General features: G+C 31.4%; 3 protein-coding genes across 3 annotated transcripts in view; 1 reads left to right on the top strand and 2 right to left on the bottom strand.

The window, feature by feature from the left end:
- The window catches only part of LOC116769518 (RNA/RNP complex-1-interacting phosphatase), a 31,016-nt gene extending 6,721 nt beyond the window's left edge, over nt 1-24,295 (bottom strand). The window contains exons 1-5 of the mRNA XM_032660640.2: nt 24,162-24,295; nt 24,015-24,090; nt 4,858-4,886; nt 4,682-4,769; nt 4,343-4,422 (exon numbers count right to left, since the gene is read on the bottom strand). Coding sequence (XP_032516531.2) covers nt 4,343-4,422; nt 4,682-4,769; nt 4,858-4,886; nt 24,015-24,090; nt 24,162-24,184 — 296 coding nt within the window. The 5' untranslated portion in view covers nt 24,185-24,295. The remainder of the gene's footprint in view (nt 1-4,342; nt 4,423-4,681; nt 4,770-4,857; nt 4,887-24,014; nt 24,091-24,161) is intronic.
- Nucleotides 24,296-24,597: 302 nt separating this feature from the next.
- On the top strand, nt 24,598-25,939 carry LOC116769625 (protein DPCD). Its single transcript, XM_032660765.2, has 3 exons — nt 24,598-25,026; nt 25,224-25,460; nt 25,550-25,939. The coding sequence occupies exons 1-3, from the start codon at nt 24,754-24,756 to the stop codon at nt 25,652-25,654; spliced, it is 615 nt and encodes a 204-aa protein (XP_032516656.1). The 5' UTR covers nt 24,598-24,753; the 3' UTR covers nt 25,655-25,939.
- Nucleotides 25,940-25,949: 10 nt separating this feature from the next.
- Nucleotides 25,950-27,188, bottom strand: LOC116769626 (nucleolar protein 16). Its single transcript, XM_032660766.2, has 3 exons — nt 26,966-27,188; nt 26,640-26,894; nt 25,950-26,202 (listed from the first exon to the last, which is right to left on the bottom strand). The coding sequence occupies exons 1-3, from the start codon at nt 27,061-27,063 to the stop codon at nt 25,950-25,952; spliced, it is 606 nt and encodes a 201-aa protein (XP_032516657.2). The 5' UTR covers nt 27,064-27,188.
- Between the last annotated feature and the right edge of the window lie 120 nt (nt 27,189-27,308).

Raw genomic sequence — 27,308 nt, 5'->3', positions numbered from 1 at the left:
GATTCTGTGGCGTCCTTAAAATTCGAACCGTGTCGCGGTAAACGGGCCAAAGGTTAAAGTATGTATCGCCGTCACAGAAAACAATTGGACAAACAAACAAAAGATATAAAAATGTCAATCTAGAACAAATGTGTCAAAAGCGTTCTAAACATTCAGTACGAACACGATAAAGGACATTTAGACTATAAAATAAGTCATTAAACTTGTGAAATGAAGATTTTATCGCGATTGTACTTCATGAAAACAATGTTTAACGATTTGCTATAAACATCATGTTCTGTTTACAAATAATTAAGATAATAACGTGTTGTTTGTTACAGTGGCCATAACAGACGGTGCTTATTAATATTATAAAATGTTTATTTGTTCGTCAATACTAACTAAACAAACATACATACACCGACGACGTGACTCCGCATACATTGTTTGTACACACTACTACTTCGGTTTAATGTTATAATCTTTTTAACGATTATAATTATGTTTTCCTCGATGTTAAATAACAAAACTTCTATAGTTTCAATATAAATATTAAAAAACCTATGAAATATATCCGTTTTATATTGCAAGGATGTATGTGTGTATGTTGAATGTTCACAAGTTATCGCTACCAACTGGTAGGTGGCTCGTAATATCCCGAGGCCTATGTCGATGCCGATATGAATTACAGAGGTCCGTCGGTGAATTGTTTATGTAAACTGATGCTCATATTTATGTATGGATGATTATGTTCGAGAGCATTTTTCTTATTTCCATTGCATCAATAATGCGACGTTATTTTATTTGTTTTCATATATATTTCGCACGTTTGATACTTTATAATAGATAAAAAAAATTTTGCTTGAAGCTGCGCTCGCGGAACCAAATGTTTTCGCTTTATTAAAATTTTGCATATACTATATATATTCTTAAATGATAAACACAATTACAGTAAGTTTAGAGAAAATTCTGCTAAGTTGTTTTTTAAGTAAAAATACTGATTAAACTAATCGTGTTACAATATTAAGATATTTTTTTTGAATACCAGAAAGTCACAATATTATTTTTAATTTATCATTGCTAAAATTAAACAGCGCTGTACGTAATTGACAACAATAATCCTGCCATTAACATATAGTAATTTTGATTTAAAAAATCTCAATAAACACAGACCACCCAATATCTCGTTGATTAATTTCCTGACATAAAAAACAATATTCCCACATATCATGAGTCACACGTCTTATTGCGAGTACTCTGCCATAACATAGCAGGCTCATCTCGGATGCATGAATCAGTGACACTTGACAATTGCTGTTTCCAAGAATATGTGCTGCGGTTTCTTATAAAGCCATAAAAGGAGCTCAAAATGTACCGCTCAAAACCTCAACTAGACATAGTAATCGAATATGTATACGTATATATTTATAGTAATTAAGAGCATTATTTAATGTTAACCTAGTTTTGTATATTCATTCATATTAATAAAATCGGATCCAAAAAAATTTTTGAAATCGTAACTTAAAATTAAATCCAAATATTTTGTAACGAAACCAGGAACTGCTAACGATTTTATTTTTCATATTAAAAAGAAACTACAACTTATTACAAAAAGTGAATTTAAGCAAATAATGATTATGCTAACATACATTTAAAGCATATATTGTATAAAACCTTTAGTGTCATTAAATACGTAAAATTTTCTATAATTCAATAATTTATAAAATATATTTGTATTTTTTTCGTAGTACGTTAATCCTGAAGCAAAACCCATATGATTCAACCAAAATAAATTTAATCAAAGGTCATACGAAAGTCGCGACATCGAACTGACTAATAAAATTATATACGTCAGCTGATGAAGGCGTAGGATGTGCTAATTAATAACCATCAATTAGCACCGAACACATAACAAAAATAACTACACATTGCTTAAACACACTGAATCATCTTAATTAATCCAGCCGCACTATAAATAGATGATTGGAATACATAAACGGTATATCAATCCATGAATGACCCACATATAAACTGTAAAATACTATGAAATCATTACCGCATTACTAATTCTCATGTAAAATTTGTAACGCTTCTCTTAACAGGTCTGGCATTACAAGAACGTAATAATAATTACGTAAAATAAACAGGATTGTGCCCTAATCATAACGAATACGTGTATTTGGACATGTTTCATAACCAAAATTTAATTAAGTCTTCGACAGCAATTTCGTAAGGCTGACAAGAAACTACACAATAATGAGCGGTGTATATAATAATACATATTTGTACTATGTCTCTATTATTTCTTGTGTGGTCTACTAATGATTATATGGCAGCGGCATAATGGAGGAAAACTATGAAATTGTCGTTATTTAAATCGGTTATTACTTCCAATGAAACTCTGTTACCACCGATAATGGACACGTTAGCTTTGATAATATTGGAGAAGAAACCGACTATCTATAACATTATTAATTACGAGAGCCCGTTAAATTTTTATGTTGCTATTGTTTATGAAATGGGAATTGTATTGAATTAAATTCATAGACATAAAAAAATATTGTAGATTTTTTTTTTAATAAAGTACTTTTTAAGTTTAATTTTAATTAGGATGTAGCTTAAACATGTAACAATAGTTACGAAAGCTAAGGCTAAGCTGTAAAAATATTTCAATTTTAAATAAATTAATCAGTAAAAGTTTCATATCCCACTTAATTGCGTTATAATTTTTCTGTTTCGGTATTCCCATCAGAAATGTGAGTGAAGAACCCAAAAATAGGTTGTGACTTAATACCATGTCAAATTGTCTCGAGCCAATTCTCAATCACGCGCTAATAGAATCACAAACAGAAAATAATGACGAAAAAAGCTAAGATGCGGATTTAGCACTGGGATTCTGGTGTATCAACATTGATCCAATCGATAACATTAACCTATGACTTGGATCACATCACATAAATATCGATGATACTATATAGGTATGTATCCGGCATCGCGGAGCTATGTGAAAAGAAACTGCATAAATAATCAGATGTAATAAGTATTCATTAGCAGCGAGCACATCAAAACCAAAGGGAATCCTTTAAATCTCCAGACATAAGAACCTGTTAATCTGACAATATACCACAACGGTGGTCACGATTTATATGCGGTACGACTGTTGATACACGGGCTGGTTTGTAATGACGACATGATTGTGGACAGTCGACATCGGGAACAAGTAAAAATATAGCCGTGATAAATGTACAGACGCAAGAGGCACGCGAGCATCATTACGAGCGCGCGCCGATCATCATCGTATCAAAGCGAAAGGTCAGAACGAAGGCCCGCTGCGGCTCCATTTACCTCCTAATCGGGTTTCTTAACGGCAATTATTGTTGTTTCATATAATCACAGTATCATTTGCAAATTTATAGTTTTTTTTTACGTTCTATGCACTCAGCCAATATTAAGTTTGTTTTTAGACACAATCCTAATCAATATAGTCAATAGAACACAGTTATAAGTAGCTTTACGGGTGGCGCATTTGTCTATCCCTTACTGACAAACAGATGCGAGGCCTTCGGGCGCGATAACAGGGACGAAGTATCTTAGAAATGCCGATGGTTATTTATGGCGAAGACGTCGAACCAAGTCACATCCAAGAACAAAAGACTAAACAAATGTCCAAGATAATGTTTAAGTTATAACCTTTTATATAGGAATAAGATAACGATCTTATTAATATCCTCGTATAATTGAAGCAATAAAACAAACTGTTACAGTCGAAATAATTAAGGTTATAAAGCTCATATATAAATACTTTATAATTAATCTGTTTTATAGGTGAGACATCTGTTTGTAGTCCGGCAACACGCACTGAAGCAGCGACAAATGCCTTTCAAATTCCAAGAGATCTCGCGTGGGAGGCAGACGCCGTGAGATGAACATAAACGCTAGATGTGACCGGCTTTAATTGAATAGTTAGGGGGGAGGCTTCGAGGCAGAGGTTGAGAGATAAGTAGTGAAAGAAGTAGGTAGGTTAGAAGGTAGGTTAGTCAAGTAGGTAGGTAGAATGAAGCAGTCGCATCAAGACTAGCTTAGACGGCTCTCAAGCGCCGCCGACACCTACGCAGTCAAGAGATTTATAACATTACCCATATTCGGTCTACGAATGGCGCCAATTCGACGCTTCAAATTAAAATCGCGTTTAAAGCAAAAAGATAATAAGAGTCGGTTGATAGATTGCTTTGCTGTTTTTGTTGTTTGTGTTAAACAATGAACATCCGAGCGTTATATTTATATTGAATATATTATATTATATAATATATTTGTATTGTATATGTATTTTGCGAAATTTTATTCATAATAAAAATGTACTCACTCTGTTACTTTGTTCTGAGGAGGTATAAATCGGCCGGGCATAAAAATCTTCTTATAGAGGATACCTTTCCTCTGTAGTTCCTAAAAAGGATTGAGCATATTAGATCTGATTTCTCTTTAAAACTATAGTGTAACTGAATGTGTCAAGTTGTCATGAGCGTTATAAAATTTTCTGACCACGAACCAGAATTACATAAGCATAAGAAATTGTATTAATATTTAATATTAAAAATTACATAGTCATCTGAATATAAAATTTAAGATCTGTCATCATCATAGGCAAAACTATATCAAAGAGAAAATTTTTTATCATTTAAAAATGTATATAGACGCTGTGTACCATTGGAGAGTAGTATTTATTCGTGTTAGTTAAATCAATCACAGCGCCGAGTTTCGGGATAGACTTCAGAAGCGTATTGATATTCCATCTGGAAAAATATAAAAAAAAAACATAATGTGCTATAAGATGCAAAAAATATATTTAACTAACGTACGTCTTTTTATAAACATACTTACGGTTCTTTACCTTTCTTCCTTTTGATAGTCTGAAACAAAGTATTTTTTTAAAGAAAAGAACACGACTTTGTTATAATTACATTGTAAACTAGGAGTATTATGTATGATTATCATATATTATTGTAGCTATACACAATAGTGCTTTGAAAACGCCGCACGTAGGCGACAGTGCACTGATAAGGGACCTGATCAATCATCGACTGGCCCTACCTCACCGGTGTCAATGACCTCAGACGGTATGCCCACCTGATGGGATCGAGTTTTGGACTGGACATCCAAATTTCTAAATTAGTCGACCCGTAAAAATCTCTCCCGATCTCCAGACAGAATACGCAAGCCCGCAAACCTTCTCAGAAACCGAATATTTTTTTACTATAATAAAATAAATATTAGATGCGATTATAATTTTTAAAAAACGTTGAACATAAATCCCCAAAAACCCATTTCTGTTGCACCGGAAGCAGAAGTTTTTTGGAAATTTTCAATTTCGCTCAAAAACCAACTTAAATAATACATCAGGTACCAAAATAATAGGTGTTCATGGCGGCTATAACTCACCTCCAGTGTTGACATGATTGAAAAATATAATAAAATAACCCGCCAGGAGGTGTTTACAAAGGGGGTTAATTTTCAATATGCATCGATCGGTGTTTCAGTTGCGGTCCTAAATTTTAAGATTCGTTTTTTTAAATTGCACAATAAATATTAAATATTGATTTTTTAATCCAGAGTTCGATTAACGTTTCAAGCGATCAATTAATATGTAGCGGTATCATAAGAAAGTTTTGGTAGTTGGTTGTCTTGAATACATTATGATACATACCAACATCAATTAATTATTTATTAAACGAATTCATTACTTGGAATTATGAAATCAAAAAGTATGCCCTTTATATGATTTATCTTTATAAAATAATTATAATACTGTTAAATGAAATAAATACTCTCCAAACAAATAAACAAACAGAAAAAGAGGGGATTAAACAAACAATAAAAGGTATTCTGTTTAGGTGTTTTAGCATAAAAATAAGACCAAAGAATCTTGACAGTACAAAAATATCTATCAACGCTCAAGTTATATTAAGTGCAGAGATTAAAAACAGACACGTACAAGACGTGAGACAAATCAGGGGGATGAGAGACGATAATAAAATTATCAACAATGCACCTTAATAAATTGCTGATTACCCGCTGACGTGAACGTATGGCATGGAAAGCATTACTTGCATGTGTCGCGAACGGCGATAAATGTAAATTTGTCATTTTTACGACACAACACTTCACAATCGCAAATATAAAAAATCCCACCTGCAGAGATAATCACAGCTTGGTTCGGATAAATTAATTAGGCAATGACAGAATGCAGTGCTATAAGCTCTGACAGATATAAAAGTTGGAATTCAGATATTTATTCGGGTAGTTGCGAATTTAGAATTATTTGCCAATCAAGTTGAAATATAATAAAGATATACATCTTGCAAAGTTACAATATTTTGTTTTACATGGTATATTTATTGCAATAGGTATTCTATAGTTTTGGTGAGTCAGCGTGTATTAAATTACAAAATGCTCAGAAATCAAACTGAGTCAGTAGAGAATCGAATTTACAACATTATCGAGGCTTGTGCTGTTAGTTCCTTTATCAATACTCTGATGTCAATTGTTGCAACTATTACTTTCATGACATGTACATTGTACATAAAATGCAAACTATATATTTTAATTCAATCTATGTCCCTAAAAACCAGATGCCAGAAAATAAAACTGAAAATCCCACAATACAATGTTATTATTTCGAATACAAGAATCCGCAGTTTATAAATGATTCATTACTTTTCTATGAAAATATCAATCAAGTAAAAGCCCAATAATATCTATTTGTATGTCAATAAGAGTCATTTTTGTATACAACATCTGGATCCTGGAAGGTTTTGTTGCGTTGCGTTGCGTTTTGAGAAGCATCTGAACCGTTACATCTTTTATTCGAATGGTAATGATAGTATAATTGACAGAGGGCACCTATTGTTCCCATTGTCTTCTATTGATATAGTTTTGTCGCCCTGTAATGGAACTTTTGTTATTATTTTAAATAATACAAGATCCCCTTTTGACAACCGAGTATTTAATGCGGTAGATTTAAAAAGGGTGGAGCAATATCACTCAAGTGACGAGAAACATACATTAATAATAATAATATATTATTTTTTTGTATGTAAAATATTACGGATATGATGTTGTTTTATTATAGAATGCATGGAATAATGAATAAGTCATTCAAAATAGCTTTGGGGTCGTGACCTTATATTATGTGACAAAATTTAACACACCATATAATGAGTTACGTAATAATTTGTGTCACCATAATTGATATGTGGCTAGCATTTCATGTATGCGGGCCTTGTCAACGATAGAAACTCTTAAATCATATTTTACTAATCTTGAATCAATTATTATTTAAGACATACGGGTTACAATTATTATAACCGAGCCATGAAAATAATTTACAATAAATTTTATGTAAAATATAAATTACAGTCCATCAGTAAAGCTTTTCGTTGATTCTCACAAATAATTGACATACAGAAAATATTATATCATAAAATATATACATATACATATATATATATATATATAATTCAATCTCTAGGTATCAAAACTCATTATCAATATTATTTAAATGAGTTCACAGTTGAGCAGAAAGTTAGAGACCGTATTTATTAAAATATATTGTCGTTCTGTTTTAATATGGGTACATAAAAAATATCCTTTAACTTCTACATGGAAAGCATCAATACATCACAAATTTTATATACACTATCACATATCATACACGTGAAGGTATTGCCCATAAAGAACTAAAAGAAACGATCCGTTAAAATCGGATTCCGTTTTGGTTTCAAGCGATTAATCCAATAAAAAGCTATTGGATCCGATGTCGGGTGCATTTATCGCGCCTAATTGCGACCACCGCAGATTTGACTTCCAAACGAGTTGGGTGGTGTGATTCGTCCCGTGATACCCCCTTGTTAAACTAAAACGCTTCATAAAATTGGTTCCGTAGATTTATAAAAACTCATATTTAACATCCATTCTATCATTATGAATAATATTTGGCCAAAACAGTAGTGAGTATTAGTACTTAGTACAGAGGTAACTCAAAGGTATTGTATAAAATAATTTATTATAATTTCCCCTCAACCATACCTCAATATGTCATAAATCATGAACATCGCTCGTATAATATTCGGTCGTTGCAAAGTAAAAAAATATATTCTTTAAGTCGGCTCTAGATAAAGTTACTTTTAAATTGACCTTTTCATAAGACATTATGGTATTCATTTTTTACAATACGAACCCATATCCTTAGCAAGGCTGATTAGCAAAGTATTCATTTTCTTGACAGCAGCCAACATTTACAGTTAATAAGTAATAACTACCAAACAATACTGACAACGAAAGGCGTTATATGACAGACAAGTTGAAATGTGCGCAACACCTACCTTTCATCGCATATAATAATTTTGAGTGAATTTTGAAACAATTTATCTTCATAGTAATAAATGAAAGGTTATTTAAATAAAATGATTTAAATCATTCATTGATGTACTATAAAGTTCATCTATTATTATTCCAAGGTTCGGAATCAAAACAAAACTGTGAAGAGCTGATTATCCCACGATCTCGTGGCCAGACTGGCTCCAAGTACGAAACTTAGCGCGTACGTGTCAAAAGATGTAATTATGAAGAAATCCAATCAGCGGGCACCGGCCGGCCGTCGACGTTGATTGAGCGATAAATTTATTGAAGATAAATCTCCTTATCGCGACAAATCAGTAGCTGATACGGTTTTAATACCGGAGCGGAAAGAATAAGGGACTATTACATTCATTGCATGCACTTATTAATTGCCTTTATTGATGATACCATTAAAGAGATTGGCTTAATTGGTATTATTAATAAATGTTGTTATGCTAATAAGATTTATGATACGATATTGTTTATTTTCTTTTGTATCTGAGTCAGATTTTTGTTTTGTATCAACTAATAAGTATTCAGTACAAAAACAAAACATTTTGAAAATAATAAGAAAACATAATCTTAAGGAAAATCTTCCAATCCACTTAATAATAGTTGAATCTCGTAGCGTGAGCGATAAATTCCACTAAATGGCCTGATATATCTCGTTGTCAATGACTACATACTTAAAGCCATCAGACAATAAGATTTAATGGCAACAGCAAATATTAAAATACTCATATGCATATTCCCAGACAGATGAATCTCAACACGACTTTTGAAATACAATGCTTTCTTCGTACGGACCTTCGATATAATGTGAAAATATGACGTCCTTGTAGGCGTACAGATGGCGCCCTCAAACCGCGATATAAATCCCAGTGTGTATGAAAAATAAATATTTTATGTGATGACCCGAGGCGGTACACGTTTGACATATATTATTAAAACGATAAAAATGAATATTAAAAATAGAAACTCAAAAAAATAATTTTTCATTTTGGTCGCCTGGGATGTCTCGACAAATCGCATTTCATATTGTACACCGCACTCAAAGTGAGCCCGAGGCGAGTGCAGTACTAAGCATTCAGACTAATTAGACGCTAGGCAACTGAGAGCCGTCGTGTGATTTAAAGAATATACAAAGCTTATATAATATACACCTTATGTGCATTGCAATAAGAATATTTTGTTCAAATGTATTCGTAGAGAAGTATGCTAGTGTATTCTTTAGGAAGTGTGCAAGTGTATTCGATGACGGCATATGATAGGCCACCTACGCGCAGGCGCCGCGAAATTCGTGAGAAGAAATGATCCGGCGCCGCAACCAACTTAATGAACTGTATATCTCTTACAGATACATTATTGCCCCTCCAACCGATTATATGAAATTGACAATTAAGTAAAGGAATTATTTAAAACAAAATTACATCTTTTAGCAACATTATTTTTAGACTGTATTTTTTTTTTGACATTATTATAATGACACGCTAACAAAATTATCACTTTTACACTCCCATATTTTGTATTTGAAAAATACCACAAGTTAGATTACACATAATAAAAATAAATGAAGTGACAACAAAATCGTCAACTCAGTAGTTAGCGACCTAGCACATTGTAAAATAAAGTAATAAATTGGCAATACTATCCACTACTTTTAAGACGAAAAAACTAAGAATCATTTTGTTTAATGATGTTCTTTATTGAAATATCTTACTTCAAGCGAAACAAACAAACAATTAAAGTTCTTCAAATAGCCAACACAATTTTAGAAACCATTTTTTTAAACAGGACAAATTTATTTTCACTCACATGTGCTTCCCATTCTCTAATTCTAAAACATGATAATATATTTGAGGTGGTTTTAATAAAAGCAATTTCTCAGCGACTGGTTCGTATAACATAAAATCAACATGAAGCAAGTTGCAAAACATGCGGTCGACATTTAGGGCGTGTCGACACACCTCTCTATTAATGCTATGTTCAGCCCTTGCAGGTGTAACCTTCATAGAAACAGAGGCCTTATAAAAAAAGCTTCTTAAAGATCACACAAACAAACGAGATTAAACTAGAATTAATTACAAACGCCTTCAAGTTTTCCGGCCATCAAACATAAAGAATATAACATTAAGATATCAAAGTATAATTAATGGCAAGTTCCATCAGATTCTTATCTGATCATATAACATTTTAACAATGTCGTTATACCACAAACGATTAATTAGACATTTCATACACACGAAATTCCATTCAAAACGTAACTTCAAGAGACAACATATAATAGAGATATTAAGATTATAGATAGATTTAACATGAATTATAGACGACAAATTTACATATCAACAACCCTTCTACGTGTGTAAATTAAATTACAAGATAAGAATTGAAGCAAAAGCCTTCAACGGTACGATTAATGCGTACGTTTGACCTCTGCCTTTATTCGATAGGAGAATCCGGTGATAAAGATAAAGTTATGTCTAAGACACTGACGCGCAACATACATGAAAACACAACATAAAAATATAAAATGCTATGTTAATATGACTTAAACAGTTACCGGGGAAATCTTTATAACTCTGTGTATTGTGAGTTATAATATGTGCGATAAAAGATGCAACATTCAGTAAATTATTTTAGTTGTAAAGTAATAACAGCGCATTGTGTTAGTTTTAGTGGTAGCTGTAACGCGGAGACTCTAATGACAAACTGTTCATAGTTCTCAATTGACATTCTATAAACATAAATTGTCATAGAAAAGAATATGGACATTGAAACTTTAACGTTTCCCTCGACTTACTTATACCGCAATCAAATTAGTTAGTCAATCACCAGCATAGAATTTACGTTAATAAATAAAATGCATTTTTACAGATTATATATAGTAATTGCTCTACATGAGGGTATGAGGATTTGAAAAGTTTATCCATGGAATACGTTTCGCCAAAAGAATAATTAAATTATTTCACACCAGTTGTGTTAAAGCGAAGATAAAAATTGTAAAAGAAGCAGAGATTCTCCACCTACAAGTGTTGTTTTAAATTCATACTTATCTCACAATAGACGCTCTCTTTTATTTTGCGCTCGTCTTTTTAATAATAATAAAAAGCACAACAACCCTTTGGTATTCCATATCCGTAGCATATGACAATTGGACTTATATAAGTTAAAACAGTTAGTCTTGTACAGACGCTTTAGTTAATCAACGATCTTAAAAATTGTTACTTATAATTCTATATACGTTATTTTGAAATTTTAATGGTAACTTCAATACGGTATATTTGTGAAGTGTTGGGTATAAACATTAAGGGCTAGCCAAATTAAATTTTTAGGTCTGATAATGTTATAATTTTTTTTTTATATATTTCATATCCCAACTTCACCCAGGACTGCGAAAGTCATATAAGAGTATTGAAATCATGATCCAAATTAAAAACTCAATATAAAGTTTTCACTCTACTTAAAGGCCTGTCTTACTTCGCCAGTAAATCGATGTCTTTGAAAGCTGCGTCGGTTTTTAATAAAAAGCTAAATATTTACATATGGACATCTTATTTATACTCGTATTAAATGTTAAATATTTTTACGACACTATGTAGTCTATAAATTATTATAATCATAAAATATTAAGGAGTAATCTGTTTTAATGATCGCAAACTTTAACCTTCTTTAGGTCGTAAACCAACATTAAATAATAGACACACCTCGAATGACATTAATTTTAATATCAAACAACTCGGACAACAAAGACTTAAATAATATTGAGAGCTCGATAGTTTTTCCTATAATAATATTATTTTTAAGAACTTATCACATAAATACTAAACAATATAAAAGAATTCAAAATTTCTATTTCCTTATTGTCATTTAAAAAATACATATATATATATCAAAAAAATTTAAATGAATATCTTAATTTGCATCACCGACAGCCGTCCGACTCGGCGACTGTTAAATGAAAAACAACAAAATTAAACTATAAATACTATAAGTCCCCGAAAGCGTCATTTTAAAATCATATAACAAAGTTATTAATGACATTTATATCAAGTTTGGCCCATTAATATTCAATCTTAACATTTTTTAATTTATTGACCGGGATACCGCTATCGCAACTAATGCTGTGTCCGCGGAAACAGAATAGTTTACGATACTATTAATCAACAAAACTTATGACTGTTAATAGGAAAATTAATAAATTTATTTTTTTTATGTCTCAATACAAGACAAAGTTCTTTATAGAATATATTATAAGAAATTCTTAGGTTCGTTAGTTTGAAAATATTTAAACAGGTTCAAGATAAAACTTCGCTAATGATTATTAGGGACCATATATTTATTTTTAACGTAAGCACTAACTTTAACGAACAGTTTAACCGATAATCTCAAGTAGTAAGATATAAATTCAATTTAAGCAGAATATTAAATTACTATTAGTAAACTAAGATTTCTCCTTAAGAACATTAAGTACTAAAAACCTAGGCCATGCCATATCTGCATTAATTTTTGATATATTTCAGTTTAAAAAAAACTTCGGACTGTATGTTACGTAATTCAAAGATATTTTTATCCAATAATTTCAGAATGTCATAAAAACTTTCTATTTAAAAGCAAGTTAAAACGATAACAAAAGATTTAAATCATCATATTGCTATTCAATATAACGTTAAGTCCAATGTCATTACAGATCTCAAACTACGAATAAATATAACTTCCAAACCAGTCGCCAGTTAGAGGTTGGTAGGCAATAAAATAATTAGCGTTCTGGCATTTAATAAGAAACTAACATCTTATTTTAAACAAGCTAATGGCCACCGTAGATCAGCTGAGGTAATGCGGACGTTGGGTTATATATCAACATATTCGATCCACAACTTATGTCCCACTATTAAGATACTCGTGTTGACATAATGACCAGGCAAACAAACTTAAACGTTACCATTATTCACTCGTTTAATTCAAACTCATAAAAGGAGTTTACACACTAAATGAGTTCGGTATTTCACATTTTTGTCATTTTACCATGAATTTGAAACCACACAATATTTTTATAAACTAACCTACTTGGTTTGGAACTTCCGTAATCAATGAAATTATAAAAATTAATATCGTCAAAACTAAAAAAAATATATATATGTATAATTATAATATTCAATACAAAATTTTATCGTGTGTATTGAATATTGCTCTTTATATCTAAACAAATTTAAGCATGATAATTTGCTCAGTCAGTTGTAACAGCTATCGTATGTTAGCATTGTATGTAATCCGTGCAAGACTCCACTGAACACTGTATGTTAAATGGTACGCAATTAAAGCAACGACGCTTAATAAACACATTACAGAGCGTTATTAGACGCGAGCGCAGAGCCGACGCGAAAGTGATTAAGAGACACAAACGTGGGAACATTGGACGGACAAACATCATATAAACATACATCGATAGAAATTGAAATTTATACATACTTATAGTGATATATAAATTACCTTATCCGATTTACTTATCGAAATCTATAATATTTTTTAAATTTCTTCTCTTATTCTCTTCTGGAATTTCCATTACAACGAGGATACAATTTCTTAGTAAACTGTAGTTAAATTATTCGACGCCTATAACATTTTATGAAGATTTTAAATAACTTTAAAATGCCATTACGGAGGATCGCATGCAGACAAATTCAATTGTCGGCATCTTCCATCACAGTTTACTCTCCATTAAAAAGACTATTTCACGAAAATTTCAAGCGACAATTTATAACACGCTTATCTATTTCCATGCTTCACTAATACAATAGTATTTACACATGCCACAATGTCTTACACAGATTATCTGTGTAAAAGGCACTCGACAACTAATACGCAGTAACAAATAGTCTTCCCACGAGTGTATAAACGATCGCGTTTGCTTTACAAAATGCTAACGGATTGCGATGAGTATTGAAGTGAAGTCACAGACGGATCCGAAGTTCGGTTACCAATGTGTTATCAGTGAATCCCCAGTGGCCTTATCAGGGAATGATAGATCGGCTCGGTGGACCGTCACCCACGCGGAATCGTGATTAATCATAATTCGATTTTTATTCAAAGTGAACAGCGAAGCAAAGCATGATACCAATCAATAAACTGTTCAAATACAGACTACATTACAGACGTTATACAATTCATTGATGATAGCGCATGAAGACGTCATGACCAAAGCGTATTCATTTTGATAATATAAAGACATGGAACAATGGTAGCCGTTTCCATTGTAAGTTACGTTATGTGCTATCTATTTACCTGATCAGTACACTTTACATTTTATGAAGTATCAATAAAAGAGCATCACTGTAATTACTACGAACGTTTAACTCGCATTATAATTGTGTACATAATATCAAGTAATAACATTTTTTTTTTATTTTTTTTAACAAAAGAATTTAAAAGAAACAAAATAGTGCTTACACGGTGAAAATAAATAGCGTTCGTTTAAAAACGAAGCACATTCAATATGTATTACAAAATAAATTAACAGAGCTCAAAGGTAATGTCTTACAAATACAACAAACAGTAAGCAAGAATATTAAACTTAATAAAAAAAAAACGAAATATTTAGTTAATAATAATAATTTTCCGTACTAATAGATACAAATTTCAGGACATGTTACACAAACATCAACGAGATGTAAAGGAATACATTCACATTCATTTAATTCCAAAGCCGTTTGTAAGGCTACATTGATATATTTCAAAGAAACACGGCGCTGAGACGTGTGACAGTAATCATGTCCTTATAACAACATAAATCATAGAGACGATCTCACAAGCGCCACATAGAAACTACATCACATAATAAATAACCATACAGTTCCCTTTCAAAGAACGGCCGAGGAGCAATAAGTCGTGGACGGGTCAAAGGTGAAGTGAATAAAAAACGGCCGACAATTAAATAGCGTTCTTGAAGGTTAATGAGCACTATAAATATGTTGTCGGCACCGCAGCTGCGGACAAACAAATGCATAGCCGTCACACGTGAGGAGGGTTCAACGGAGCAGGGCTGACTAGCAACTTTATTGTAGACACACAATCCTAGACTGCTACATGAAATGATATCTTAGTGCTTTCAATTAGCGATTTTGGTGATAACACTGTCATATAAACCCTTGTGACACGTTCAATCGGTACGGAAACCTTTAAATGTATTACGAGCAAAATGGCTGTGACGCCAGCCCTGAATGTTATTGCATTTCTCGTAATAGACACAGATAAGTACGTTGAACAATGATTTTAAAAATCAATAGAGTATACTAAATAGAAGCGAGGTTGTTTATTTAGTTAACAATCTATGCAATTATAATATCATTAATCTCGCCATCTAAAACTAACAGATATTTTGTATATTATTTATTACAATATTCATGTCCGTTGTGGGTAGTAAAATAAACGTAACATTGTCACATTGGTATTTGGTAAGTAGATAATTTATTACAAGTTTAACAATGACGTGGAAGGACAGATACTTGATATAAATATAATATATAACGTAAAACATAACAATTTACAAAAAAAAAACTTAAATAATAAATCATGAATCAGGGTTAAATTTTAGATGTACACCTAAAGTATAATATTAAGAATGAGGAATGCAAGCTTAATAAATAATAACAAAAAGGGCAGTGTCATTCTTATGCAAACCGCCCCTAGCAATTTTTCACAACATTACAACATTAACACGCGACTGTATCAGACGGAGTCATACCTGCTTTTGATTTATAATGATGAGGGGACAAAAACAACTGCTGTTAATATATTTGTCAATCCCTAAGCCTGAAGCGTATAACAAATTTAAAGTGCTATCGTAAACACATAGTCAAAAATGAACTAGTTCGGAAGAAGCCAATGATAGTTGTATCTTCTGACCTGACAAGTCACAGCGGGTAACGTCCACCGTCGGCGCCTCAAATGACTGCCTGAGTAAACCTGCGTGAGCAAGTCCTATTATCACCAAATACTTTTATACATCTTTTTGGTTACAGCTGTTGCTTCACGTTTTACGAATACTCAGACATCTCAATAAGGAGTTATGAATATTTTAGCAATTTATTCTTCCACACATGATAAAGAGCCTCCGTCAAACAGTTATATTTGAAATATAGCTGCTATTATAATTATAAGGAAGTCTGAATTGATAATTTAATTAGCAACGGCGTATCGGCGATCGTCTTTAAATACAAGTAAGAATGCATTACCATGATCATCATTACCTCTTGGTAATGTTTCACAATGTTAAGCTAAATGCTTGGTGTAAATTAGATACGGCCTCCTTTGTAGGTAAGCTGTGAATCGATTGTGACTATTATTACAATGACAATAGGGATTATTATAGATTCTAGCAGCGGTAAAATAAAATTGTCGAAAAACACAAAATAAACAGGGACGTATTAACCGTGACCGGAAGATAGACATACGTGGGTGTTCTTAACCAGTTTTTCTATGCCCTAGCAATTGCCATCATCGTTGATAATTAATGGTATAGGAAAAGTAAGAAATTTCTCAATTTTCGTTTATTATTTATCATCAAGATATATTATCAATCGCTCGTAAGTATTTTTTATTACATAAGCGAAAAAATAGCATTTAAAATGAAATTCTTATCGTAACAAATAATAAAAAATATTCAAGATTTCTACAGTATTTATTGAGCTCCTAAAAATATAGCTTTATATTGATGTTCAATTGAATTATAGAAACATTTATTTGGATCCCAAAAGAACTACAAAGATCTTAATGGAAATATATGTTTTTATGCGGAAATATAAAAATATCTCAATGTGGGTGAAAACAAAAATATTGTTGAAAGAACCGTATGTAAATAAAATCTCTCTTCTCCGTCTATGTCACTGTAGCGAAACATGTCTGTGGAGCTCATTTTTCGCGCCTACGTGATGAGTGGCTGTTTGTTCAAAGTGTTTATTCATCCCACGAAAAGCTCGCGACTGGATTATACTTTTGTGCAATTTTATCAAAGAAGAATCGGTTTATGAGCAGAATTCTTAAGAAACTTTTAAGAATATCAACATAATCTAGAAAAAGTGAATAACATAGCATATGGCAACAATGTGTAATATATTACTTTTACATTTTCTTTATATGCGCAGTTAATGTTTGATATAATTAAGATTTTATTACAGTTAACTATTCTTGTATCTGCTTAGCGGAACTTGTAACTAAAGTTGTTAATATTGAACACCTGTAACTGCTTTTAGGTACTGTCGTTAGAAAACAAGTAAAAGAAATGATCCAAACAAAACGAGATCGCTCTTAAGAATAACCGGTGGTTAGCCGCCCTCTGTTTTAGAAGACTAAAGCAAACAACACGAAGTTAGTGGACAAACAAATTTAAATGACCGAAATACGAACGTCATGTTTGGCATTCCCATAAAGCAACGTTAACACGTCATTAGAGGTAATGATGGTGTGATTACAGATTGGGCGGGGTGAGATGGGCACATGATTGCCTGCTTACTGTGTGGTCTAGAGCGCCTCTATAAACAAATAAGAACTATTCAATCGACCACGTGCTCCGGATACCAGTCCTGCAGGTTGATGATCATGATTATATAAGAATTATTTGAAGCTGTTATTTGACATATTTTTAAGGGGTGGCCTGTTTGTTTGACAAATTTTTGTACAGAGTTTGTATATATACATTTTTTGCGACTAATATATATATTCTTTTATTTTTATTTCAAAATGTGCAAAGTAAGCCTAAGGTTATATTTTATTTTATAATTCGTGTTCACCGAGAATTCGTTTTGCTTGGCAAAAATAATTCTATACGTGGTATCACACTGAGTAATTCCAATCAACACTGGCAATTGAAAAATATTGATACTGTATCTTTCAATCGTTCGAAGGCTATTTCTTTTTATTTTTCATTCGTCCGTTAAATTCAAACTAAATTCTGAATATCGCTTTAAGCTACCGAAATTCAAAGTTCTGATGGGTCCTTAAACCAACAGCTGTTGTGTCGACAATATGTGAGCGTGCTATCGTTAATATTGTATAGAATAGTGCCAACAATATTTCAAATAGTAATCGGTTAGCGCATGGAACCAACGACCATCACTAATTGAAACATAAAACCACCCACGTTCGGCACCCTTCATCTGTACCATACATTAAAAATATTCCCGTAAGTACCGTTACATTACAAACGTGATAAAAATTAGATTAGAACATTTGACAATTGTGTTTTTATTCAACTATCCAAAATAATAATGTCACAATTATTGCGTTGATTGGTTGTTAAATAAATCACTATGTAAAACTATGTCAATAATAATAGAGAACATGCGGTCATCTCGGACCGTAATTCAATAGTTAAGCTCAATAAATTTTAATAAGAATAATTGGATGACGACGGAATGTTCTAACGATCTCAATAACAATAATAATTTATTTGGACAGTTATTTTGTATGTAGTAACGGTAGCGCTGTCTATTGTAAAAAAATATATGTTGTTAGCAAAACGGGTTACACATAAACTAAACAATTTAAACGTGCAAACAGTATATCACGAGGCAAATTGGCAATCAGGCTGCATTGATTAGCAAATCGAGCCAGCGTGCAATCGTCACGGTCGGTGTCTGTCGGAGCTCATCCGATAAATTTCCTGTGTGGTCGCAGACACAGGCGCCAATACGCTTTAATTAATCGCCACTTTTTATAATCATATTTTAATTATGCATTGACTTTTTAAAGCCCGGCAATCAGTAATGAAAGCTAAAATTTAAAGTTAGCAATGAAATTGTACTAAAATATGCGTTGCATGCGAAATACGACATTTGAAATTAAAATTGATGTTTATAATTATGGTTTTTAAAAGAAATTTACTACACGCCTGATGGTAATGTGGATTTTATATATGAAGACTTGTACGAGGTTTGATGCAATCTTTGACTTTGGACTTGATTACTCTGTGTTTAAATAACACATTATCACACCAAAAATGTTTGAAAACAATAAGGTGTCTATGACCATTACTAGATAAAACTGTCCGCTATGTAAACGAATGTTTAGTTAACACTGCCCACTACTTTGAGTACTACTAATATGATGCAAATTTCATACTAATTTTTATTGTTCTACTATTAGTCTTTGAACCCAGATAATTGTATTTTTTTTTGCTGTATTTCGGCAGTTACTCTGTTACACCCCGAGCTAAGAAACCCCAAATGCACCCACACAGAAGCTTAGCAGGAGATAAATAACTGCCCTTTCTCGTGACAATAGTAGTCAGGGGACTCTAGATCATTTTAGTATAATTGAGGTGTAATTTCGCATTCAATCCAACAATTGAACGGTTCAGATGCGACCGCCTGCTGTTACATAGAAAAGGAAACTTACTGAATTAGAAAGTCTATGCGAATAACTGAGACGGTTTTCGACAGTCTTTATTTGAATCAATAAGTCTAGACAGCGGGGAGCGATAACTGAACAAAAATAGGTTAAATTATGAATGATTATTATGAAAAACTTCATTGAACTTAAATCTTAAAAGAGCAGTTCCAGCGAGCATTGAAACTGAGGACGGTAAGTAACGGTCGGTAAATTTATTAATGACGGCTCTCCTTACACTCTGATGAATATTCAACGTGACCTTATAGAAACCGATTTAACCCGGTCGACTGCAGACATTCTGTAGGAAAGTTGTTTTTAATTTTCATTTTTACGATCATGTAACATTATATCGTTACATATCGATATTGTAAGTAGGTGTTCGATATTTCCCGTTGACCTAATAGAATGTTCTGATATCGGCCAAGCATTACTTACCATTCGATGTTCCCAAGCTTGTCATCCAATTTTATGACTTTTTTATTTGGTTTGATGGTCGGAGAAATGCAATACCACTATCCTGTTAAGATCCCCATATTGATACATATTGCTGCTATAAAATATGTAAATTATTTATCTACAAGTCAATAAGCTTCGTAAAACAATTTTATTGTCTGCTTATGCATTCTTGAACATCTTAATAATTATATAACTTACTAATTCATTTGTTATAATTAACATTCAATTACACGCGCATTTCATTATATATGCTTACAGTATTTATACATTACAGTACTTATTACCTACAGTATATATAAATATATAATATAATAAAATATCCTTAAAATCGTTCCATAGTTATATTTATAAACGCATAAAGTTATGAGAATTGAATATTTGTTGCTTGAAACTAGCTAAAGGACCACACTAGGTATATCATAAAAGGAGGACGATATTGATATCCTATTAGTTTCATTTATATCCAAGAATATCGAAGGTGTAACATTACAATATATATTTGCATTACAGCATTATAGACTAAATAATAATATTTGATTTATATTCATCGATTTTCTACAAAGGCACCGTGCTTGTGGCGACCACAGTAACTGGAATACTTCAGCACAAATTGGCTTCACATAAACATCAGATAAACAGGCTCTGCGTTTAACAACTCAAATAGGACCAAACAGTCCAATAAGAAACGTGAAACGTTTATAACTTTATAAAGGGTGTTCGTGTGAGTGAATAATGAGATCTGATCAATGTCATTGTGCCAATTGTGGCAAGAGGTGATATTGTAAAAGTACATTGAAAAAGGAAATATTGTTATTGTCGTCGGACGTATTTAACTGATTGACACAAAGTGTTTGGTCTCGACTGTGCCTGTTCAATCGCTTGAGCCGATGAAAGTATAAACACTCGTAAAAATTATTTATAGTATGCAGTACTTTGACAGCGAAAAATGCACATTATCTCGAACATAAATTTAATGAGAATGTAATAACGTTAAAAATTATCGCTTATTACATCATTCTGTTGTGAAGTGATCGACATTATTATCTTAAACTGAATCATATGACGCTGATGTAATCATTCTAAAAAATACATTTCCTACATCATGAACATATGAATTGATAAAAACAATAACCGATCTTAATCTCGGTAGTAAATAATAATAAAAAACACTTGCTTAGCCAAACTATCAAATTACACCTACCGATTGCCATTACGGTAATATCCCTTTATAACTCAAACTAAACAAAACATCAAAATTTATGATCAGTACCCGTTGAATAAAGGACGGGAATCAAAGCGCCACGGATACCAAATAAAGGGCTATTCCTTTATAGAAAAAAATTCAAAAGATGTATAGATAAAGAAACTACTATTCATAAAGCACAGTATGAGGCATTCTCTTTATCAAATATGGAATTAGTCCTTTTGGAGTCGGGATTTCAATTTTATAAGCACAAATATTTTGACACGAAGAAAGCAAATACAGAAAAGATGAGTAAAGGGATTAAAATCATCTTTTTGAAGTGTAATAGAGACTAAAGTCTGGCTTATCTCGAAAATAATCCGTGGAAATCTTATGTTTGAGGGCAACGTAGAGCCAACGTTATCAGTATCTTAATTTACCAGAGGCAGTAACACTGAAATCTCTGTTTAAAGCCTTTTAAGGCGACGCATCCCGTAAACAGGGATGACATGAAAAGCAAGCCGCATAATATGCAAATAGATAGTACAGATTTATTATGAGAATAAAGACATTATCACTTTCCCAGAAAAGAAACAGACCCCGTTGCACATATTTTTAATAATGAATGTAAATTCAAGGAAATTATTTCGCATTAACGTTGCTTAAACTGTAGTTTGGGAAGATTAAAAATATGCGTTTACAACGATTATAACAGAAGGCAAAGTCACGTACGCAATTTGTATTGCAAAATTTGCCCGCAATCCGAGCTGAATTGTGGGGGTTTATATTGTTAAACCGGCATTGAGAAACTCACATAAGAATCCTTTATGACCGTACAAGAATGCCTAGCTCTATACAAAAACGTCCGAACGAGGCATTTTGCATGCGAAATTTATTTTAAAAACTGAATACATATAAAGTTAAAACTAACACTAACTATCTTCGACATGTTTTATCGCACTATCGACGAATTTATCAATAAATTCTGTGGTATTTGAATTTTAATTAAACATTCATAATAATCCTAACACTACAATAAATATCCTCTATCTCAAGTAATCGAGAGTGCAGTGATATCACGACGATGAAAATGCAACGAAAACAAATTAACACAGATAAGAGATGCTGTTTGTCATCTAACTGTGGTACGGTCAAGAGCGAGCTTTACAGTTAAGCAAACACGTATTGTGAGCGGGGACGCGACGCACTTCATACTTGCACGACAATAGTGCATTTCATTGTCGGAGCGCATTTGCTAATACAGGTGCAAATGCATCTAATTCCGACGCAGCCTATTAGACTTACGATTTTAAGTGGTTGCTTATAGATTTTCAATGTTTTCACTTACACCTGAACTGTATTTTCCAATTGTTTGACTACAGGAATTAGATGAATCGAATCTCAGTCGAATATTTTTTAGAATAAGCAATTAGCTACAACATATAAAACGAATAAAATATATATTCTGAAGTCATAAATGCACTTGAAATAAAATTGGTTTTGAATATATCGAAGACCAAACGAAATTTATAATGCAAGATTTTTAATAGTTTCTATAAGTACGTAACTTTAGGATTTTTTGAATAGATATAAATGTATGTGAAATCATTGATTTCTTATTTACGCAACCATGTTTGAATTGATGATTTTTTTTCGTAACAAAAAAGAAATGGTATAAATTTGGATGATTCGCGTCAGCCAGCATTAATAATTTGTAAGCGATTTAATTGCACGCTTTTTAAATGACAAAGGTTGAAATTTAAACTAATAATAACCGGTAAACTCGATAGTGTTCATATTCATGGGGTTATATTAAATAACTGAAGAAAGTGAAACGGCTGATTTATTTGAAAATTGATAACTACACTGACCGACAGCGCCATCTAGAGACGAATGTTTCTAAAAAATAAAAAGGAATTTGTTACGATAGTACCACGAATTTACAACAGATGGTAGTTTTATGAAAATCTTAATAGAAATATAACGTTCTCAAATAACCATTTTTAACATCAACAATTATATAGCAATGAATTAAAATATACAATTTAATATATATGGATATTTAATAAAACAGCAGCATTAAAGATACAGGGAAGTTTTTTACTTTTATGTCGGTTTTAAAACATGTATTTTATTGCAGGTTACATGACGTTATCATATCTTAGCTCGATCTCATTTAATATTTTTTTATATGTACCAAGCTATAATGTTTATTAGAAGAATATTAAGTTATATCATTACGTGGTTTCCTTGTTTTATTTTTATTTTGTATGTACCAACAAGAACTTTGTATTGCATGATACAGTCTAGATTATAAATCTAAAAAGGTACAGGATATTGAACAAACAACAACTAAATGGCTTCATAACTTTGATGATGCATGCAACTAATAAATTAAGATAAATACAATTTAGACAAAGTTTCAAGGAACTTGTAATTAACCTGGAACAAATCTATATCGGTAAGGTACTGCTCTGGCTCATAGATAGGAACTCCAATATGTCCAAACCCCAAAAGTATTATACACCACCATGTGTTTCTAATTTGTATACTCTGATTATGTTGTTTTTGTTATTTGTTTTTAAAAGTCTGCAAATATGTATTCCAAAAATGCTCTCACCTTGCTCAAAGGAACTTTAAAACAGATAATTCTTGTACCATCTATAACTTTTCCACAAGCCTTATAGGCTAACCACCTAAAAAGTGAAATATATTGAATAAATACCATGTTAACTTAAAATGTTTAAAACGTATATATTTTTATTACCTATCTGGAATGTCTGGACTCATATTATATATCACAATTGATAAATATTTTAAAAGGTTTGTTTTCGTAATGTTAAAACCATTGACAATTTAACAAATCACATTTTGTATAGATAATAATTGGAAATGTCAAGATGCAGACGTTAATACATTTCGTTTCATCTATTTACATCCTAATAGAAACTTTACAATATTTGTTTAAAAATATATATTTATATATATATTAATAATTTTTATACTTATTTTCACATTTTATTGAGAATAAAAGAAATTATCTCCAAGGATTCAATAATTTTGTCTTATTTATATATAATATACCACAAAGTTGTATTTATTAATTATATTAATTTAATAATAATTCAAAGTATACCTATATTTTGGACATAAAAGGAATATACATTGCGTAAATAACCAAAGTAATCAATTGTCAAATGTCATTCGTATTTTCAAGTTGGTTCATGATATTGTATGAGGAGCGGGGATCTTGATTTTGTTTCCATAGAAACAATGAAATGAAAATCAATTTTGGTCTATTAATTTTAAGCTAGTTGATTAGACTCTTGATCATTATATTAACTGTTGCTAGTATCAAGATGCACAAAAATACTATATGGTATAAATCCCTGCTAAATGCAGAAAAGACTTGTTTGAAAGAAGATAAAATAAAAAAGATCCATTATAAGTTTGACGATGGTAAAGAAATGGTCGAAGAGTACAATGTAGATACTCATGTGTTATTGCGAAGGGCCTGGAAAATGAAAGGAAAGTTGGGAGGAGAAGGAAAATGGGCAGTTGAAGTAGGTGATCCTATCCCAGATGCTACCCCTATAATCGATGGCTTAGATATATCTGAGAGTAAAGATCAGGTAAATAGAGAAAACCAAGTATATTTTATTTTATGTAATGTAATTTTTTATGTGATGCACATGCAAATTTAGATCTAATAATTTAAAAGTAAAGTTATATTGTCATATATTGCAAACTCTATATGAAAACTGCTATACACTTTTGAATAAACCTTCAAAGTTTATAATTTCCACAATTTTTCCAATTTATTTTACAGCCAAGTTTATTAAAACGTAACACACGTGTTAACATAGAGTGGAGAATAAGAAACTTACCATATCCCATAGAAACATACTCAATAAAAGCCAACAATGAAGATAAGTACATTATTATAAGTACATCAAATAAAAAGTACTACAAGAAACTTGAAGTACCAGAGCTGTATCGACTTGGCTTACCAATTGAACAGAAAAATATTGATGCCACTCACAAATATAATACTCTCATTATAACAGTAAGTATAAAAATTTAAATAAATATAATTTAAATCAAGTATTTTATGCTCAAAGAAAGCTTTAATAGTACATAATTTAAAATTTTCAGTATAAAAAACCGCAACCACTACTAGACATGGATAAAGATTTGTATGAAGAGATAAGTAAAGTGAAACCAATGACGGATATTCCTAATGAGTGTAAAGCACAGTAGATGCTCATTGCAGTTTAATGACAATATTGTATAAGATTTGTCAATAAAATATGTAACCCTAATCTAAAAGTATTTTAGCCTTATATCATATTAAAAAAAAATTGTTTGAAGTGAAGAAACATACACCATATGTGACTGCATTCAGTCAGTTACAATATTTTCCAAATTAACCAAAGATACATACAATGTCCAATAAATGAAAAACTAAAATTTCCAAAACTTTTCTGTAATATTGAAGTGTCAATGACCCAGGAATATTTGAGAAAATAAAAATACTAGATTTTTTATTATATTTTTAATCATCGTCCATAACAAGTGCTTTTGCCTGTTCCTTTAATTCCTCCTCGTCCAATTCTCTTTCCAGTAAACCTCTAGCCTTGAGGTATTCACCATATTGTTTCGGGATTCCCATGAATGTTTTAACTTTAGCCCTCAATTGTTTCCAAGTTTCTTGATAATAATTCTTTTTGTCTCTAGCCATAGCTTTATAGTCATGTCCATATTTATCTAACAGGTATATGATAAATTCAACTTGTCCCTTGGGCAGCCTAAAAGATAACAATATGTTTATTATTGTAATAAATTATTTTAACCATCACGTATATGTGTTTGATGTTATATCTCTTCAACTTGCTAAATAAAATACCTAAAGAAAATTATAAACTAACAAGTTTGTTGAAAGCTTTTACAAATATTATAAAGCAAACATGTTAAATAGGTATTTAAAGTATTTAGTAAACTAGGATACTCTTTTTACTAGGAGATAACTGTTGCTAAAAACAAATACTTATCCTAAGAATTATATGTGCTTTTTAATATATTTTTCCCACATTATTTCTTTAAAGTGAAATTACAATATGGATTTTACTGTTTTTCTGTACAAATTAAATATTGAATAAAAATATATACATATAAAAAGGTAAATTTATGACGAAAGTATGCAAAATACTGTTTGTTAATGTTAAGGAGTATAAATGATGCTTACATAAATTTCCTTTCTCTTGGTGCTTTTGCTTCTGCTTCTAATTGTTCAGCAACTTTAACTTTTCGAGGAGGCCTCTTTACTACTTCTACTTCATCTTCAGATTCTCCATTATTCACTATCTTTCTTGCTATCTTTAGTTGTTCCTGTTTAAAATTTGGAATTGCTATAACCTTATTTGGATCATTTGCAAGACCCATTTCACGTAGGTTTAGATGGGACGATTTCTTGTGGTTCCATGCTTCTTTGATAACTTTACTGGAAAGGAAAGTAATTTGTAACTTAATATATACAAACTTCACCATATCACATTTTTTTAAATACCATACCATTTTACTTGACCAGTACTGCGTAGCTTATTATGCATGCGCTTTCTATTAAATGTGTGGTGATACTTCTTCTTACGATGTTGCTTCTTTATTTTCATTTTAAAATTTAATTGTAATTAATAGTTTTGGTCAAAATATTAATTCGTGTAATAATAAACATTCAACAACTACTTATTTAAGTTTTGTCAAGTGCACATGTTATTAAGGCATTCTGACATTGTCATTCATCACACCTGACAATCGAGTTAGACAGACCACACAGACTAAATATATAATAATGTTAAAACCTTATTTAATTAATATTAGTACAGGTTAATTGTAAATATATTGTTTTAAACTCTTT

Source organism: Danaus plexippus, chromosome 14 (assembly GCF_018135715.1).
Source record: "Danaus plexippus chromosome 14, MEX_DaPlex, whole genome shotgun sequence".
NCBI lineage: Eukaryota > Metazoa > Arthropoda > Insecta > Lepidoptera > Nymphalidae > Danaus > Danaus plexippus.
The sequence above is the reverse complement of the archived record's forward strand: the minus strand, read 5'-3'. Positions and strand labels throughout refer to the sequence as shown.